This window comes from Leopardus geoffroyi, chromosome C1 (genome assembly GCF_018350155.1).
Source record: "Leopardus geoffroyi isolate Oge1 chromosome C1, O.geoffroyi_Oge1_pat1.0, whole genome shotgun sequence".
Taxonomy (NCBI): domain Eukaryota; kingdom Metazoa; phylum Chordata; class Mammalia; order Carnivora; family Felidae; genus Leopardus; species Leopardus geoffroyi.
The window spans coordinates 42,727,767-42,748,335 of record NC_059328.1 but is presented as its reverse complement, the minus strand read 5'-3'; the positions used below and the strand labels follow the sequence as shown (position 1 = coordinate 42,748,335).

The 20,569-nt window shown below is 46.4% G+C and overlaps 1 protein-coding gene across 7 annotated transcripts; it reads left to right on the top strand.

Annotated features, from left to right (window-relative positions):
* The first annotated feature begins 682 nt into the window (after window positions 1–682).
* On the top strand, window positions 683–19,545 carry ECHDC2 (enoyl-CoA hydratase domain containing 2). 7 transcript variants are annotated; one of them, XM_045477424.1, is made up of 10 exons: window positions 685–926; window positions 6,249–6,316; window positions 6,397–6,484; window positions 9,610–9,696; window positions 10,529–10,621; window positions 12,053–12,112; window positions 12,360–12,517; window positions 16,477–16,527; window positions 18,028–18,075; window positions 18,944–19,545. In XM_045477424.1, exons 1-10 carry the CDS (start codon window positions 794–796, stop codon window positions 19,019–19,021), a joined length of 864 nt encoding a protein of 287 aa, XP_045333380.1. In that variant the 5' UTR covers window positions 685–793; the 3' UTR covers window positions 19,022–19,545. The 7 variants fall into 7 exon arrangements, with proteins under 7 accessions (XP_045333382.1, XP_045333385.1, XP_045333380.1 ...); XM_045477425.1 differs by having other exon boundaries at window positions 686–926; window positions 12,056–12,112; XM_045477422.1 differs by having other exon boundaries at window positions 686–926; window positions 12,330–12,517.
* The last annotated feature ends 1,024 nt before the right edge of the window (window positions 19,546–20,569 follow it).

Genomic DNA, 20,569 nt, shown 5'->3' with positions numbered 1-20,569 from the left:
CTCTTGCTTTTCTCCAGTGGGTTTTGATTTTAAAGCAACCACTCCCAACTTCTCCATAAAATATGGTTTCCTCCTCTGTTGGACTAGCCTGTTTTTTTCCCATGGCTTGTTTGTCCCAAATTGCAATTCTTGGCTATTCCCAAAGACACCTATTTTTGCTGGTAAAACAACTTTTATTTTTAAGGTCATCACTGCCAAAAGAATTTACTGCTTGTTTCAGCCAACACCTGAAGACAGCACCCCCACTGTCTGTCACCGCTGCCACCAACCCCAGTCTCTGTGGGAGCCTAAGGTTGGATAGGCGCCAGTTAGCTAACACAGATGAGTTTCACGTGGCCAAACGCCTTTCCTGATTTTTGTAATTCTTCACAAGCCCGGTTCACCCACCTCTCTCGTTCCTCTTTCTCCCTTTAAAATTCTCAGGCACCTCTGTACAAATGGAAGTTGAGTTCAGTTCACACAGGACACTTCCCATTTGCAGTAGTACATTATCTGTTCTCACTGCTTTAGCCTCCCCTTTATCTGCGACAGTAGTCACTATTATTATCCCCGCTTTACTGATTAAAACACTGGCACTTAAAAAGGTTGACATCCTTGTCCCAAATCACACAGCGGAGCCGGGCTTTACCTAGCCAGGGCTCCAGGGCTCTGAGAGTCAAGAGGCGAGAACTGCGTTGTGCTCTCCGCCCATAGGTGGAGCAGTTTGCGAAACCTGGGGGCGCCGCTGCAAGCTTTCAGCGAGAGAGGAGGGAGCAGTGGAGGGGCCCTTGGCACCTTCCCAGCCTGCGCCCAGATGCTGCGAGCCCTGACCGGTGCCCTGCGCCTTCCACGCCCCTGGAGACCCCTTCAGACCCGCAGCTGCGCCTCCGATGGGGCGGCTGGGGACCCGGAGATCCAAGTGCGCGCCCTGGCAGGTCCAGACCAAGGTAAGTGCGCTGTCGCGGGAGCGCCCAGGGGGAGACGCGACGGGTCTGGCGCTGCTACCAGGGCCGAAGCCATGGCCAGAACGGCCCACTACATGCGGGAACACAGACCAGTAAGGGGAAGGCGGGTCGTTTAAGGATTTGATCCCGAATGTGCGGTTTCCCAGTCAAGGCTCCCCACGCCTTCCTAAGGCCGGGGAAGTGGGTGGCCCCGTCACTAGCCGCCCAGACCCTAGTTGAGGTGGAGCTCTAGGTCAATCTAAGTGCCTTCAGTCCCCCATTCGAAGGCCTGGGGCTGTGACGGAGGGACGGAGACTCGCTCAGTGATAGACCAAGCACCGACGACCCCCACCCCTCACCGCTTCCACCCCAGTAACTTTAAAAGGCCTGCTGTCCCTTCGGCCAAGAGTCCTGGCTAGTTTCCAGGGCGCCGAGGCGGCGGAGCCAATCAGGTTCACCACGCAGGGACGAAGAGGGAGGAGAGCAGAGGAGGAGCAAAGACCTGGGCAAGTCTCCATGCGCTCTGGCCCTGCTGTGGCTGGCCGTGGCTGGCGGACTTTTACACTCTTTGGAGTCAAAGGAGAAAGTTCGTGCTGGTCACTGGCAGAGAACTTTTTTTTCCTAACTGGGCTTCACGCGGAGCCCTAAGCTCGAAGTGGGGCTTGAACTCACCACCCTGAGATCAAGACCTGAGCTGAGATCAAGAGTGGGATGCTTAACTTACTGAGCCACCCAGGCAGCCCTCCATTTTCCACTAAGGGCGTTTTGTTTTTTGCTGGGGTGCAAGGAGATGTCAAAGTGCATTCAGTGGCGTTAACACCCCTCAGTCCTCTGCGTGTTACCATAAGGGCAAAGCCATTTTCTTGGCTTTACTTTCTCCCCAGTCCCAACTCTCTCCCTGAGTTTGATGTAGCATAGTTTGTGTTTTAATTTACAGTTTTAAAGTACATAGATGGTGTCATACTATATAACTCGTATTTCTTCCTTTTTTCCCCTGGTTGATACTAAGTTTTGAAGAGCTGCTTGGCCATATCAATCTAGTTTCTTGCTCCCTGCTGTTGTATACTGTTCCATAGAGTGCATCCCCGACATGGACATGAAGGGTCTTCCTCTAGCCATTTGGGATTGTTGGTTCTTTTTTGTCTTGTTTTTTTAATGTTTATTTATTTTTGAGAGAGAGAGAGAGAGACCAAGGGAGGGGCAGAGAGAGGAGACACAGAACTCAAAGCAGGCTCCATGCTCCGCACTGTCAGTACAGAGCCTGACATGGGGCTCGAACTCACAAACTGTGAGATCATGATCTGAGCTGAAGTCAGACACTTAACCGACTGAGCCACCCAGGTGCTTAGGATTGTTGGTTCTTAGAGAATACTCCTTACTCTCATGCTTAGTTCATTGCAAAGCACAACAGCACTTGCTTTGAGATTGTTATAATTATTCTCCCTACTTTACAGATTAAGAAATTGAGGCAAAGGTTAGGCAGTTTGAATCAGATCTGATTTCATAACCTGTTTTCTCAACTATTAGATCATCACTACTTCTTTAGTATTGACTCAAAAGACAGACTTCTACATCAATTAAAAAAACCAAAAACCAAAAAACTATCATATGTCAAATTAGGGCTCACTTGCAAATACAGAATGTTTTATCCACAAATAACAAGGATTAGCAGATTAAACGGCTGCCCTTGCCAGAGGGCATATAGAAGGCAGGAGGAAGTCATTGAGGAAGGAAACCACAGAGGAAGGAAACCATGGAGAAACCACGGATGGAGGAGGCAGCAGGAAGAGACTCACAAAGGAGAACACCGCCACCACCCCCTACCTCCATCCCCCCACCTTCCACCAACCTAAAGTGATTTGGGGTCATTTGATATTCATGTTAGAAGCCACAGGTTCTGCTTCCACTTGAGCTGACGGCACCACAACATTGTCACATTTTCTGTTGTCCTTGAAAATGGGATTCCCTTTTTAACCACTCTTGGCTCTTCTTATGGCTCTACCCAACTCCTTAGCTGGGCGTTCAACGTTCTCCACCACAACCTTACCTTTCCATCTTATTTCTTCAGCGCATTGGGTTCATTTCAAACTGTCCCACCTCTGTTTTGTTCACTTGGATTCTCTTTCCACTCTGCTTATGTAAGTCCTTATGGAATTACACACCCCCTCCTTCCCATTTTCCGATTACTTTCCATGTATCTAAACTTATCTCTCTCATAGGTTGTTAACTCTTAGAGAGTGAGGATTGCTAGGTGGGTCCAGCTATTAGGCACATTCTCTTCTGGGCCTGAATTTCCCCTTCTATATAGTAAGGGGTTGTAAAAAGAGTTGGTCTCTAATACCTTACAGTGGTTCCTGTTGACTTTTTCTGGGCAACAAGAATTTCCTGTCCCTTTCAAGGTCTAGTTTCTAGGTAAGAGTGGGGAGGGTATAGTACACACCTATCCTTACTGTGGAGGTCCAGCAAGGGCAATGTTCCCAGAATCAGGGCTTGGATAAAAAGTCAGGGACCATGGCTGATTCCTCCCCATTTCTCCAGGACTTGACATGTGATAAGTGCAAATTAAATGAAAGCCAAACATAACCCTGTCTGGCTCCTCATAGCTCCCAGCTTGGAGTTCATTCCTTCTATTAAATCCTAGAGTTTCCCTAGCATCTATGCATTTTTCCTGCTCACTGCTCACTCACAAACTCTGGCTAAGCACTTATGGGCATTATCTCTCTCTTTTTTTAAGATTTTATTTGTAAGTACTCTCTACACCCAAGATTTACAAACAAATTTACAACCCCAAGATCAAGAGTTGCATTCCCTACTGACTGAGCCAGCTAGGTGCCCCAAGGCATTATCTCTTTTAATCCTCATAACAACCTTTTTATTATTAAAAAAAAAAAATTAATGTTTGTTTTTGAGAAACAGACAGAGTGCAAGTGGGGGGTGGGGGCAGACAAAGAGGGAGACACAGAATCGGAAGCAGGCTCCAGTCTCTGAGCTGTCAGCGCAGAGCCCAACATGGGGTTCAAACCCACGAACTGTGAGATCGTGACCTGAGCCGAAGTCAGCCGCTTAAGCAACTGAGCCACCCAGGCGCCCCCCTTTTTATTATTTCTGCTTATGGATTAGGAAATTGAAGACCAGAGGGTAAAGCAACTTGCACAAGACCAGTGGAATCAGTATATGACTAAGTTGTGACATGAGCCAAGCACCCCATTTGTATTCTGAAAGAAGGAGATAGAGATGGAGAGAAGGGATAAAGATGAAATATGGGAGAGCATCAGCCAGAAAGGCAAGACAGAATAGGAAAGTGAAGAGGAGAGAAGAACGTCTATCAATCTCAGGATATTGCCTGAGGATAACAAATTACCACAAACTTTATTGCTTAAAATAACACACATGTATTATCTTATAGTTCCTATAGATCAGAAGTCCAGGCACAATGTAGCTGGGTTCTCTACTTCAGGGTTTTACTAGGCCACAATCCAAGAATTGGCCAGGGGTATGGTCTCCTCATAGGCTTGACTAGGGAGAGATCTGCTTCCAAGCTCCTCCCATTGATAGAAGTCACCTCCTGTGGTTGTAGGACTGAAGTCCTGTTTTCTTCCTGTTGGTCTGGGGGGTGTCTCGCAGCTCCTGGGGGCAGCCTATAGTTCTTTGCCACAGGACCCTCTCTATAGGTCCACTAGTTTCTCTAGTATGCCCTAGCAAGACAGAGTCTTACATACATTGTAACCTAATTATGGAACGAACACCTCATCTCCTTTGCCATATCATTAAATTTTAATCTTTGAAGTGACATTTTATGAGTTTAGCTGTATTCTGTTGGTTAGAAGCAATTCACGGGGCCCTGCCCACACTCCAGGGAAGGAGATTATTGAGGATATGAAGATGGGGCCTGTCTGCCACAAAGATGTTGGACCTCTAGACTGTTTTCCTCAATCCCTCTGATGTGGTTTCTTTGTATCTACCAGAGTTTCCCTTCCCCAAAGTTGCAGCATTTTCTTTCATGGAGCATTAGAGCTGGAGAAGACCCTGGGGACATCTGAGTTCTGTGGGACCTCCAGACCTGTTGGGCTCAAAGAACTCTTTGAAGGTTTCTGGGGAGGCTAAGGAAGCCAGCCTAGTCTGCATGTTATAGATTTCTGTCCTGAACCACAGTTCTCTAACTCCTGGCTGGAAACCCTGTCCCTTGAGCGCTCCAAAACTTTTATTGTCCCTTCTGTGTCTCAGATTAACTCACACTGAGAATGCCATCTTAATAAATACTGCTTATTTCACAGACAAGGCTCAGAACCCTGGGGGAAAATACTAAGGGGTCTTTGAAGGCCAAAGGATAGGTAAATACAGGAGGGGATACAACCAAGAAGGTATGAGAGTATTCGAGCCCTTGCCCAGAACTGGTCTCTCTTCTCTACAACTGGCCCAGATTGTGGGGGTGAGTTGAGGCCAGAGTAGGATGCAATGGCCATATTGGGGATGGAGGGGGTGGGCATCTTTTGGGTGGTATTAAGGAATTTGGCTTAATTTTGGTGAAAAGGGAAAGGGAGGGTCATGGTTGGATTTGGGTTAGAAAGAAGACTCTGACCCAAATGAGGAATGAATGTGGAGTAGGGAGGGGGAGCAAGACCGAAGGCAGGAGGGCCAATTTTGGGTGATCCATGTAGTAAAGAACCCATATAGGTTGCTGGCTGCAAGGAGGGATATTAGCTGAAGTATCTGAGATGTCATTTAAGAGGTTGAACTGGCATTGGAGACTGAGTAAATTCCATGGGTGAGGAAGAGGGGACTTCTGAGTTGATAGATCATTTACTCACAAAGGGAACAGGAGAAAAGATTGATCATTTTTTTGACCGGTTGGTCAAGACATCAAGTGGGCAACTGTGTATTCAGGCTTAGAGCTCCGGGGAGAGTTCTGGGCTAGTCAGATATGCAGAGCAGTTCTGGGTATACAGGAGGCAAGCACACAGGTGGTGTGGAAGGTGGAGAAGGGGCAGATGAGCATGTGAAAGCCCTCCTGACTTGCCTGTGTGTTTGTGTGTATAATAACAGCAGAAGCAGGTAGGAACCAATGCAGTGGTCATTGTTGTCCGTCTCTCCGTGTTGCTCCATGGGGGTTACAAGCCCTTTCACTTCTGTGAGAGGGAAAGAGCAAGGGGTTATTCTCTCCATGTTATGGTCAGGGAAACTGAAGCCTGGGTGTCTGTGACTCGCTCTAAGTCACACTGCTCATCAAGGGTGGAGGCCACCAAGAATCCAGGCGGCTGCCTCCAGGCCCCAGCCCAGGAGTGAGCAGGCCAGCTGGCTCACCCAAGGCTGCCCTGTCACCTGCAGGAATCACGGAGATCCTGATGAACAGACCAAGTGCCCGTAATGCCCTGGGGAATGTCTTGGTCAGTGAGGTGAGAAAGGGCAGCACCAGGGTGGGTGGGGGCTGGGCTAGGGCTGGGCTGGGAGATACCTGAAAAGATCTCCTCTGCAGCTTCTGGAAGCTCTGGCCCGGCTGCGGGAGGACCAGCAAGTACGCGTTCTGCTATTCAGAAGTGGAGTGAAGGGTGTATTCTGTGCAGGTGGGTTTCCTCCCTTGCCTCTACCCCAGGGCTCAGCAGGGTTCCCACCAGCCTATAGGGGGTTGGGGGCGTAGGTCAGCTCTAGCATAGGACTTATTATTCCCATTTTATGGATGTGAACTCAAATACTCAGAGGTAAAATGCCTTGCCTAGTGTTACACAGCTAGTAAGAGGTAGAATAGAATTCAGTTTTAACTTGGCCCCTCTGACCCTCAAACCCTTATTCTTTCTGCTACACCATGCTCTGTTCTGACGCTTCACTGAGGAAACTAAGTGCTGTGACATTGACAAGGTCTGTGGCCAAGAAGGTACTCTGTGCCCCTTTGCCCACCCACAAGATCTCAGTTCCTGTCGCCAAAACTCTCCACTGCCCCTGGACAATTTGGTCCTCACAGTAGGGCAAGCATCACCAACTTCTGTTTCAAAGACACAAAACACTGACTCACATCCCCACAACAAGAAGCAAGTGAGTGAGAGATGCACTGAGCTGAGCTAAGAACCCACTCTGGGGTGATTGGGGAAGGGATAGCAGGAGTCACTGAGGAGGTGAGAAGAGGCCATGGATGGGTAGGATGGGAAGAACATGGAATTTCAAGGTGATATGGCTCAGTCTCCAGGTCTGAGCTGTCGGGATCACAGTGCCCAGTTTGGGGTCTCCCCTGGCACGACAAGTATGCAGAGGGGTCTGCCTGATGCAGCTGCCCTGGATGAGGGCCTCACTCTACCCTGGCTTCCTCCTTCAGCTCTATGCCTGTCTGACCTTCTCTATGAAGGTCCCAGTAGCCCCACTATCCAACCTAAGCACAGGGAAGTGGAGGGGTTGGGGGGATGGCTGCAGGAGGTCTGGGTCTGTCTCTGACTTGTTCTGGAATCCTGGGATAGTCCCTACCCCTCTTTGGCCTCAGTTTCTCCATCTGTCTTTGAGGGGCTGGGACTAATCAAAGACATGCAAGGGCTGTCAGCTCTGAATTCCCATAGTTTCAGATGTGAAGAGAATATATTCACTCCCTACTCCCAGCCCCCTGCCATCTGGCCTTTGATGACTCTGCCATGGTACTACTCTTACCAAAGTCCTTCCCAACTCCATCCCACTGTATCCTGCACTTGCTTGTCAGTTCTCTCATCTTGACTTTGTAGTCTCCTTGGACCACACTGACCCATCCTATCAAAAAGTAATATGTTGGGGCGCCTGGGTGGCTCAGTCGGTTGAGCGTCCGACTTCGGCTCAGGTCACGATATCAAGGTCCGTGAGTCCGTGAGTTCAAGCCCCGCGTCGGGCTCTGGGCTGATGGCTCAGAGCCTGGAGCCTGCTTCCGATTCTGTGTCTCCCTCTCTCTCTGCCCCTCCCTCGTTCATGTTCTGTCTCTCTCTGTCTCAAAAATAAATAAAACGTTAAAAAAAAATTAAAAAAAAAAAAGTAATATGTTGGGGCACCTGGGTGACTCAGTCGGTTAAGCGTCCGATTCTTGATTTTGGCTTGGGTTATGATCTCAGGGTTGTGGGATTGAGCCCCACATCGGGCTCTGGGCTGACAGCACAGAGCCTGCTTGGGATTCTCTCTCTCTCCCCCTCCCCGACTCTCATGCACTCTCTCTCTCAAAATAAATAAGCCTTAAAAAATCAGTATGTCAATTATTTCTCAATAAAACTGGGAAGAAATAATACATTTTTGATGCTTAAATTTGTTTATTTATCTATTTTGAGAGAGCGGGAGAGAGAGAAAGCATGGGGCAGGGGAGGAGCAAAGAGAGAAAGAGAGAGAGAGAATCCCAAGCAGGCTCCATACTATCACCGTGGAGCCTGATGTAGGGCTTGAACCTACGAACCGTGAGATCATGACCTGAATGGAAGTCAGATGCCCAACTAACTGAGCCACCCAGGTGCCCCAAGAAATAATACATTTTAAATATTATCATATATATTTTAAATTGTGGTAAGTAAATAAATTACACAGTTTACATTTTAACCATTTTTAAGTATAAAATAAAGTGGCACTGAGTACATTCACATGGCCATGCAACTATCACCACTGTCCAATTCCAGAAATCTTTTATCATTCCAAATTCTGTACCTATTAAGCAATCCCTCTCCATTCCTCCTCCCCCCACCAGCCCCTGATAATCTCTGTTGTACTTTCTATCTCTATGAATTTGCCTATTCTAGATACCTCATACAAGTGGAATCATACATTTATTCTTTTGTATCTGGCTTTTTTTACTTAGCATAATATCCTCAAGGTTCACCCATAGTGAACATGTCAGAACATGTCAGAACTTCATTCCTTTTTATGGCTGAATCATATGCCATTGTATTTATACTACGTTTTATCTATCTTGATGTGCCCTGGGTTGTTTATACCTTTTGGCTATTGTGAATAGTGCTGCTATGAAAATCGGTAAGCAAGTCTCTGTTTGAGTCTTTGCTTTTAAATCTTTTAAGAGTGAAACTGCTGGGTCATATAGTAATTCTACGAACAACTTTTTGAGGAACTGCCCACGTGTTTTCCACAGCAGCAGCATCATTTCACATTCCCACCAGCAATGCACCAGCGTTCTCCACATCCATGCCAACACTTGCTATTTCTGTGGTTTTTTATAATAACCATCCTAAACGGTGTGAAGTTGGTTTCTCATTGTGGATTCAATTTGCATTTCTCTAATGACTAATGATGTTGAACATCTTTTCTTGCTTGCGTTTATTGCCCATCTGTATATGTCTTCTTTGAAGAAATGTCTATTTGAGCCCTTTGTCCTTTGTGGTTTTGGTTGGTGAGTTCTAAGAGTTCCTTAGGTATCCTAGATATTAATACCTTATCAGATATGTAATTTGCTAGTATATTCTTCATTCCATGGGGTGTCTTTTCACTCTCTTGATAGTGTCCTTCGATGCACAAAAGTTTTTAATTCTAATGAAGTCCAACTGACCTTTTTGTTGTTGCACCTGTCCTTTTTTGACACACCACCCACCCCCCCCTTTCCTCCCTGGCTTCCTGGCCCATGCCTTCCTCTCTGAGATTTCGCCTTCCTCTCTGCCTCTCAAGTCACCTTTGCTGGGTCCTTTAACAACCTGGGATTCAGTAATAGGTCATTTCCCAAGGGCTGTCACCACCCCCTCACTATCTGCAGGTGCAGACCTGAAGGAGCGGGAGCAGATGAGTGAGGCGGAAGTGGGGATCTTTGTCCAGCGGCTCCGAGGCCTGATGAATGAGATTGGTGAGGGTCTTGGAGTGGGTTGGAGGAGGGCGTTCAGGGGCCCTGCTGATCCCAGCCCCACCACACCTACCATCCTCTACTGTAAAGAGAGGACAGTTTCTGTTGTGAGCTCTGTGAAGACAGATGACTCTCCCAGGAGGAATGGCACAAAGAATTCTACAAGGTGGAAAGGGACAAGAGAGTTCAGAGGGCATTTCTCCCGGAGGGAGCTCTGGTGCTCAGCCTTTGTGTCCTGCTAGTTCTGACCTCCCCACCTCTCTACCCTCAGGGTTCAAGCCCAGCTATTCCAGTGGAGTCAGATTTCAGGCTGCAGGCCTTCAGGCTTTGATAATTACTGCTCTTTTTGCCTGGAATATCCCTCCTTGGCCACCTGAACTTTTTACTCATTCTTTAAAACCACCAGGAAGCCTTCCCTGACTGGTTCTCCAAGATTTCTTTATCAGAGCACTGATTACCATGGGTCATCATTGCCTGTTTACAGATCTGCCTTCCCCATATCTATTCAATTCTATGTTTTCAGCACCCAGCATGGGGCTTGGCACACAGAACTTGGAGGAAGTGCAGAAAGGCTGGTCTGGGGAGGCCAGCAGGAGAGTGGGCCTGAGCACGGATCATTCAGCCCATCTCCCCACCCCAGTAGCCCAGCTAATTTCCCAACTTTCCCCAATAGAAAAACCAACTTCTAAGATAACCTGGCTGAGGTACCAGGTAAGGTTCCAAACCTGGGACCCATGAGGCCCTCTGTCCCAACCAGCTAGCCCCTTTCCAACCTTGAGTCCCTGTTCTGGTCCTGCTAGGGCCTCTCAGGCTGAGCCCTTCTTCATCTCCACAGCAGCCTTCCCGGCACCCACTATTGCGGCTATGGACGGGTTTGCCTTGGGTGGAGGCCTGGAACTTGCCCTGGCCTGTGATCTCCGAGTAGCAGGTACTGGGCAGAAGAAGAGGTGGGACAGGGTGAGGAGGGAAGAAGTAAAGCAGGGTAAGTCTGGAGATTCTGCAGTTAGCCACTGCTCTGAGCTTTCCAATCAACAGCAAAACTAAATGTAACGTGAGGGATACAGAGCAAGTTTGGGGGGAAGCTGGTTTCCCTCCTGGCCCAGCCACTGACTGCTGTAGTACCTTTTACTCTTCAGAACCAGCCTCCTTCACCTCAGGAATGCTTCTACCAACCCCACTGCAGTTGGCGAGAGGACAATCAACAAACACGCAGGGAGGGGAGACTGAGGAAAAGATTAATTGGTCAACTTTCTGGTTCTATGCAAGCCAGATTTATTTGTCATGTTTTGCACAAAGAACCATGCGGGCAGTTTGTCACCAGCCCAGTTAATCACAAACATGCCTGGGCAGAAACTGGTACCAGGCAAGGGTTGCAATACTTGTTCAGAGCGGTTGAGTTTGAAGAGTGGAGGGAGGGGATGAAAAAGATGATTGCCTTTAACCTTACAGACTTGCTGGTTAGTGTGCCCTTCTTGGCGGCAGAAAGTCTGAGTGCTATCTGGTGCTACTCTCTTCCTTTCACTGCTTTTTCCTGCCACTCCAGGTAGAACATTTAGAAATGTGTAACTCCAGGCACAGAGGTAGCATCTACATGATGCATATCAAAGAGAAGGTATCAAATTACCAAGTCAGATCATAGCTCCAACTCTTGTTTCTCATGTGCCCATGTTTAGGGCAACTAACTTGCAGGGTTTGGGTAGATGGCAGAGAGTGACTATAAAACCCCTCGTAGGCAGGAGTATTGGCCATTCCCTGCTGCCAGACTGCATGGTTCAGATGGTCCATGAGGGAATTCAGGAGAAGCCTGTGGGGGTGGGACACACAAGGGAGCTCCTTAGAGGAAGTAGAACTCAAAAGGAGAAGTGGACTGAAACATGGGAATTTTCAGGCTGATGAAAAGCTGGGAGGAATAACTGAGGTGTGAGCATGAGTCATGATACTATAGGCCAGGCCAGAGCTAAGGATCCATGAGACAGAAAATCCATTAACCCACAAATAGGCACTGGGTGCCTCCCAAGAACCCCTTCCTTGTTACAAGCACCAGTACCTCGTTTGATCCTTAGCAGCTCTCTGACGATGGCAGAAGAGTAACCGTATTTTTTCCACCTATGAATGAGGCTCAGAAAGGGTGAGATTTGCTTGGATGCATACCTCCACCACCGGAGGAGGCAGGATGAGGGCCTAGGCCTCCTGACTTCTATGTTAGGGCTCTTGCCAAGGCAGAGTCTGGGGAGGTCTGCTGCGGCCAGCCCATGACAGAAGTGGTTGGCTGGAGGGGTGAGCCTAGGGGCAGAGGACTCTTCTCTCTGGGGATTGGCACTGCAGGACAGCATGGGTGCTTCACTCTGTTCTGTTTAAGCAGCTTCCTCGGCTGTCATGGGGCTGATTGAGACCACCCGAGGGCTCCTCCCAGGAGCAGGTAACTGTACCCACAGCACCCATCCTTCTCTACTTACCCATTCCCACTCTATCCAAGCTACTCCCCTGCTTCCATCCTTTGCCTTATGTTCTGGGCTCTGCCCTTCCATCCTAACTCAGAATCTGTTCCTCTGAGAAGTCTTGGCTGACTCCCAGACTGGGCTTCTCTGGGTTCCCACTTCCTATGTCGATTTACCACCCGTACTCCATCCTGGCAGGAGGGACTCAGAGGCTGCCTCGATGTCTAGGGGTGGCCCTGGCAAAGGAGCTCATCTTCACAGGCCGAAGACTGAGTGGTGCACAGGCTCAAGCCCTGGGGTTGGTGAACCACACTGTTCCCCAGAATGAGGAGGGCAATGCTGCCTACCACCAGGCAAGAGCGCTGGCCCAGGAGATCCTGCCCCAGGTGAGGCAGCAGCCTAGCACAAGAGAGCCTGTGCCACGGGAGGGGGTGTGTATGTGTACACCTGTGGGGAGGCGAGGGGGTGTGTCCTGTGAGGACACACAAGGTCCACTTAACTGGACTTAAATTTAATTAAAAATTTAGTTTCTCAGTTACACTTCCGCCATGTCAAATGTTAATAGCTACATTTGGTTAGTGGCTACTAGATCAGACAGTACTGCAATAAAATGTCCCCGAAACTATAAAGCAAGATTCTAAAGCAGATAAAGAACTACAAGCTTATCTTTCCCAACATACTGCACAGAGAAATTCCCATGTATCATGTAGGACATGTGTTAAGACCCCAGCTAGGTGTAATCCTACCTGCTTCCAGGCCCAAAGCCTTTAGCAGGGCAGCCAGAATCTGGCTGATGGGGTCTCCAAGGACTGGAGAGCCTCTCACTGCTGGCTTCTCACTTCTCACTGCTGGGACCTGGAGGAAGGTCCCAAGTTTCCGTATGAAAGCAGCTTGAAATGGAGCTAGGTTTTATAATGACTTAGCCCATATGGAGCGCTTCCTATCCATCAGACACAATCCCAGGTATTTTAAGAGTTTCTCAATCACTAGTACAATCCAGCTGAGTTGATTATCCCTGTTGTATTTGTAATACAACAGACCCAGAAAGGTTAAGTGACTTGCTCATCAAGGTCACAAAAAGTGATTGCAATACCAGAAAAAAAGACAATACTGGCATTTGGGCTTTTATTTTGTATACTACAAAATACAATATAAAAACTGGTATTCTTAAGAGTGCAGAATACATACAAAATTTTTAAAACTTAAATACTTAATGCATTTCCAACACAAAAAATTTACATTTATAAAACAGATAAGCTTATAAAACTGTTAACCATATATTATCATTTTAATATTAACAGAAAAAAGTATTTGAATTAATCACGAAAATAAGTATTTTATTTTGGAAAAAATACTTTGTCTCTCTTAAATTTAAATAATCCTCACTCATAACTTTCAGGTGTTCTTTGAGGGCAAGGACTATAACTTTAAAAATTAATAGTGAGTTGGTTTAAAAGAAAGCATTTGTTTTGTCTTTCTTTTTCTTTTCTTCATCACATACAAATGGAGCCTGATGATGTTACTTGGGCCATTCTAATGCTACCAGGTTTCTATTACACTTGAGCAAAAGTCTGAACTAACACAAAAAAACTCAAGGTAGTGCGTGGCTCACTGCACTAGCAAGACTTGTGGACTGTAGGGTTGTCTTTTTGCATAAACTGAATAATTGGGTCTTTGAGCTTCATCTCAAGAGGATTCAGATTTCAGATTTTTGAATATACTGAAACAATGGTCTCCTACTAATTACTTATATTTCATTACTTAAAAATAGCTTTGTATACCAAGGCACCAGCTTACCAAAAATTAGTTCTACATTCACTAATCCCAATCTTCAACTTCTAGGCGAGTTATTGGGTGCCCAGAATGAGAGGGTTCCCAAATAGGATGAGAGTAAGGATGGTGTGACAGACTGCTGCTCTCTAGTGGATAAACCACCAAGACTAGGGAGTCAAATGGTATCCATACACTCAGGGAAAAAATTACATTTTCAACACACATACAACACACATCGTATCTATACAGTTTTTACTTTTCTTTGGTGAGAAATCAGTTTATTAGGTAGTTACCTAAATAATAATGCATATTCATGACAAGCAAATCAAATAGAAGAATAAGGGCATAAAGTAAAAAGTCACAAGTAGGGTGAGCCAGCTGACCTTGTCTCCGTAGGGCTGTCTCAGTTAAAAGTGAAAGTCCCATGTCTTGATAATCCTTCAGTCACTGGCAAACCGGGATAGGTTGTCACCCAAACAGCTCTAGATTCCCCAAGCCCTCCCCAGAGATGATCACTGTTAACAATTTACATACTCTTCCAAAAATTTTCATTGTATATATAGGAATACATATTATGCACATACACTCACATATCTAAAGAACTCTGAATTCCTTTTAGGACGGTTTGGGAGACAAGGAGCACACCTGCAGAGGCTAATACAGTTCTAACAGACATATAAAAAACATGAAATTAAAATATGAATAGTAAAGAATTCAAACAATATGGAAATGTATAAAACAAAAAGTGAAGTTGTCCATTCTCCTGACCCTCTGGAGAGATCAAAGGCACGTCATGCCAACAACTTTTACACAAATGAGATAAGAATGTACATACTAGTATAGCCCTTGATTTTTTTTACCCAATATTTTGGAGTTTCCCATTTCAGCATATACTTATCAACCTCATTCTTTTAAAACAACTGCACGCTTTTTCATTCATGGTACAGATGTGCCATCATTACTCAACTAGTACTCTAATGATGAACATTTTATGTTGCTTTTTGTTACCAAAATGGCTGGAGTGCATAACTGAACATCTTTGTGTACTTCTTTTTTTTTTATTTTTTTTATTTTTTTAACGTTTATTTATTTTGGGGACAGAGAGAGACAGAGCATGAACGGGGGAGGGGCAGAGAGAGAGGGAGACACAGAATCGGAAACAGGCTCCAGACTCTGAGCCATCAGCCCAGAGCCCGACGCGGGGCTCGAACTCACGGACCGTGAGATCGTGACCCGAGCTGAAGTCGGACGCCCAACTGACTGAGCCACCCAGGCGCCCCCTTTGTGTACTTCTATAAGTGCATCTGTAAGGTGGATTCCTACATGGAATTAAAACATCAAAGGGTATGTGCATCCACCTAACATCTTGCCCTTAGAAGCATGGTACCAATTCACTCCATCAATAATGTATGCAAATACCTATTTCCTGAATCTCAGCAAACAGTGGGCATCACCAACATCTTACTACTTACCTAGTTTAGGGGAAAGGGGGCACCTCAGATTTTTAAGCTGCATTTCTTTAACAGTATAACTGAATAACCCTTGTGTTCCTATTTCCTTTTCTGTGAACTACCTTTTCATACCCTTGTGAATATTCGTAAAAAAATTATACCAGCTCTTTGTAAATCAAGGACATTTGCCTGTCAGAAACATCACAAATACATCTTCCCAGTTTTTCATTTTTGCCTTTTATTCATGGTATTTTCCCCCAATATGAAGTCATTTGTGTTTATGTAGCTAGCCTTTTCACTTATGGCCTCTATGTTAACAGACTTTACAAATCTTTTTCTGATAAAGTTGTACTTACAAAAACTTCAAATAATTTATATGAGCAATATAGGGAATAAATACATTTTTTGCCTAAAGTGAGGCCGGGGATGGACTGCCAGGCCTGCGGTGGCACAAGTTAATCGGAAGCAAGACCAGTGAACCGCAGGTTGCTGCTCTGATACACCTGCTTCCAGTGGCTGTGTAAACTGCCCCTTGGGATTTCAACTCAGGCCTGTCAGACCCCAAAGCCCAAGTTCCTAATCTTGACCTTTTTTTCACCCTGCTGGAGTGAAACCTGCTTGCAGTAGAGGCTTGCATTTGCTGAGATGAGTAGGGGAACAGAGCAGCAGTGAGAAAGGTGACTGGGAATCAAATCTAAGCTTCACCACTCTGGACAAACAGGACCAACTGCTTCACCTCCCTGAACCTCAAAGATGGCACCACCCTTGAAGAGTGGGTGGCAAATTTAGGCAAGTCTGTAGGTGGGAAAACACTTTGTAAACTATCATATGTTATACACACTGGGGGGATAGGTTAAATGGCAAGAACCCCAGATACACTTGGGAGGCTCAGGGATCAGTCAGGCTTCCTTCATTACAGATAGAGAGTATCAACTGAGAAGTAGAAAGTACTAACACTAACAAAATGTAACAGAACAGCTGGAACTTGACCCAGACCTGTCTCCCTGTCCATGACTCTTCCCCCGCCCATGAAGATAGGTCCCTCCCTTTATTCCAACCCTCCCCCTCAACTATCAGCATTGATCCCCTCAACTAAGGCTTTTTCCTTTTCTTTTCCCTAGGCACCCATTGCTGTGCGGCTGGGCAAAGTAGCCATTGACAGAGGAATGGATGTAAGCAGGTTCTGGGTCCACTGAAGTCAGTGGGATTGCTGGGAAACACTGCTTTCATGGCTCATGCAGACTGAGAGCACAGCTAGAAACAACTCAGGAACCAGACTTTTCTAACAAACATGGAGTCTGACCTCTCTCTGTGCCTTAGTTTACCCACCCACAAAATGGAAAATTTGGCCAGATGATATTCCGAATTACATTTTATCCTCATCTCTTTCTCTTGGAGAGAAAGTAATTTGAGTAAAAGGGTAAATGACTTATCTAGGATCACAGAACAAGTGTAATAAGAATGCAAGTCTGTGTGGCTCCCAGTCCATGTTCTTGGGTTTATGCTGGTGGTCAGTAAGGTGGCCTCAAGGATAGGGCTCAGGGTGGTGCCTTGGATGCTACTAATCCATCCTCAGACATCAACTTACTCATCAACTCATCCATTACACACTGAATCTAGACCTGAGCTGAGAACTGGGACACAGAGAGAAGTCAAATATGGTCACTACCCTAAGGTAGGGAAACAGGACAGACACAGACACAATCACTAGTACACGGTAGGGGTACCTGGCTGGCTCAGTCACTAAAGTATGCAACTCTTGATCTTAGGGTCAGGAGTTTGAGCCCCATGATGGGTGTAGAGATTACTAAAAAAAGGCAGGGGTGGGTACCAAGCAGACACAGCTACTGCTGGGTATTGCTGGGTTAGGGAATGTTTTGTAAGGTTGGGTCTTGGGTTGGATGAGGGTTCAAAAAAAAGGGAAGAGTATGAGCAAAAGCATAGATGTGTATAAACAAGTAACTTGACTGAATGGGAGTAAGGGGTGAATGAGACTATACAGCACGTAAGTTAGGGGCACAGGCATTCTGATGCTGGACTGTCTGGATTCAAAGACCTGCTTCTCCATATATAGTTGTGACCTTCACCTTTCTATGCCTGATTTCTCAGCTGTATAGTAGGGATAATAACCCTTGCTGTGAAAAGTAAACGAGTTTATACACACATGGTATTTCTCTTAGAATGGTGCCCATAAGTGGTAGTAACAGTAAGCACTGGGCAGTAGAGACTAGAAAGCTGCCAGGGGCCCGGCCATAAACCCTAGGGCCTTACTCCTCAGGACAACAGAAAGCCTGTGAAGTTCACTTACCAGGAGTGACAGGAGGTGTGGAGAGGCAGCCAGATGGGAAGGAAGGAACACTGGCTATGTACAGCTTCCATACACCCTCCTCAGCTCCCCAGGCCAAGTGCAATCCTCCCCAGTTCTCACAGCCCCGCTTTGTCCCAAACATTGTTTTATCACTGCTACAAATGGTGTTCCCTCTCCAGGTAGGGAATTCCTTATCATATTCATCTCTGTTCCTATGGACTAGCATACAGTAAGCCTCAGTAATACTTTGCTGGAGGAATCCATGAACACTAGGAAATGGTGTAGGCAGTAAGGTGGGCTGGCACCCCAAGCAGACAGAGGGGAAGAAGGTCAGGCTGATCCAGGCACCACTTCTTTCTCACAGGTGGACATCGCATCAGGGATGGCCATTGAAGGGATATGCTATGCCCAGGTACGTGACCGTTGGTACATACTTGCAAGCAGAGGGCAGGCCAGAGTGGGGAGACTTGTGTAATACATAACCAGTTTAGTAGGCTCCTCCCACCCTGAAGAGTTAAACTCTGTGCCACTCCCTCTCACAATTAGCGTGGGATGGTCCTAGGGAAACCACACTGGTCCCTGGTACTGTGTCCTCAGCCATCTAATGGTGGCTCATACTGCCCCACTTAGTGCACAGAGAGTCACAAAGCACAAAGGTAGAGGTAACTGGCAAAGAGCCACTTCTTTTGTCTCTGTACCAGTGGCTGCTGTAGAGACCAGGATGGCCTTGCAATGTCAAGGCCTTGGTTATAGCCTGCGGGCTGTGCGTGTTCAATTGTGGAGGATTGGGGGAGGATGGTTACCTAAGGCTGCTTATTTAGCCCGTGACTCCTGGGTGAGTCAAAAATACTAATCTCCAGGTTAACAAATACCCAAAATACTCCTAAACAAGGGGTCTGGGGACTTGTAGAACCTGGTGCAAACTGGCTACACACCAGGATTCAAAGCCAGATTTCTTACTGTAAAACTTAATCATTCTCTACCAATCAGCCTCGTATTGGACTCCTGCAGACTATCAGCCCCCTGGAAGCATGTAAGCAGTGTGCAAGAGGCTAATGTGACAGGTCACAGATGCTAGAGAGGTGGCCTAACTTCCCCAGGCGATCAAGGAGTCAGGCCCACACCTTTGCCTGGCCCATCACCAGAGTTCAGAAACAATGAAAAGACTTGGACTCTGACCTTGCCATGGGCTGGACAAGCTTAAGCAAGTCTTTACTGGCCTCTGGCCCTGTTGTGCCCCCCACCCCACCCCAAATTAATACTCTGTATTGTTGTTTCAGAACATCCCCACCCAGGACCGGCTAGAGGGCATGGCAGCCTTCAGGGAGAAGCGGCCCCCCAGATTTGTTGGCAAATGACTCCCATTTAAGTATGGGAGATGCAAGCCATCAAGGGCAAGATCCACAAGGACAATGACAGATATAAAACAACTGGCATGGTGTCTGATACCAAGGTACTGACCATGCCACCAACTGCTACCTTCGTTATTCCTTATCCTGGGGCTAGATGACCACTGGGGTCAAGTTAGCTTTGGAGAATATCTGTCTCTCCCTATTTGAATGGTAAACTAAGGATTAAAATAGACCACTCTGGGTCTCTACATTATTGACTCTCAGGCCTGGCCTGACCTCTGCCACTCAATTATCGGGTGCTCACCAGAGACGGCAAAAGGTTGTAAGAACCCTCCAGTTTCTTTCTCCATACAATAGGGATAGTATGGAAACCCTGGTCATGGTAGAACAGGCATCAGGAATCAGACTGCAGATCCCAGCTCTCCTAGTTATTCATTGTGTGCCTCAGCTTCATCAGCTGCAAAATGAAACTATTAAAAACAAAAAAGCCTATGCCTCATGTTCAATAAATGTGAGTTATTATTACTGTACAGTGCTCTTGTGAGAACCGAATGAAATCATCACTGTGAAAACTTTTTGTAAACTATAGGGTGGCAGGCAATCTTTGATGGCTGCAGTACACAGTGCTCTCAGGAGCACTGAGAAGGGAGCAGGTTAAGTCTGAAGGAGAGAATGGAGAGTCAGGAAATGGTCAGGTAACACTGGAGTGAAGCCTGAACGTTCAATAGGCATTTGAGGCAAAGAAAGGAAGGGTAAGGAAAACAGCATGAGGGAAGGTGAGCAAGAGGATGACACACTTAGAAATGATGGTGGCTGATAAACACATATGCACACTAAGCCTCATAGCCCTCCTCCTGTACCAAGGTAGGAAAAGAGAAGGCTGCATCTTAAGCTGTGGCCTTATGATCATTCTTTAACTCATCTCAGCTTCCCCAGCTCAGGGCTGGCCTAGAGATACTAAGCCAAGGGCATGGATACATACCAGTAACATTGATGATTTGCTGCTAAATACAAGTGTGCCCAAGGCTGTGCTCATTTCCTGGAAGGAATAGTAACAGAGCCCAGGCCTTAGAATCAGAAAGAACCACATTAGCTGGAGCCACGTATTCCTTGTAACTACTCAGTAAAGTAACAGTGTTACTTAACCTCCTTTTTCTCATCTGTTAAATGGGGGAGAATACAACTTATCTTTATCAAAGGACTATCATGAATGAAACAAAGTTCAGAGGGCTGCCTCAACAGGCACTAGTTCTTACCACATCCTCCTATCAGTAAGAGTATCTGGCAACAGTATCTAGTATGTTCTAAAATACTAGAACCCAGGTCAGGAACTGAAGACAGCCTTTTGGAATCATGCAAAAGAGTGAATAAGAGAAAATACGGTGCAGTTTCAGAACTGTGGAAGGAAAGAGATTACAAATTCTTCTTATCTTGCTCACTGGTGAGCAAGAATTTTGAATATGATTTAGAGTAAGGATAAGCCTCATTTGATTCCAAAAGACAGTAAACAGAACTCCAGTAAGAATCGGGCCAGTTCGGAGTGCTGAGCGACCA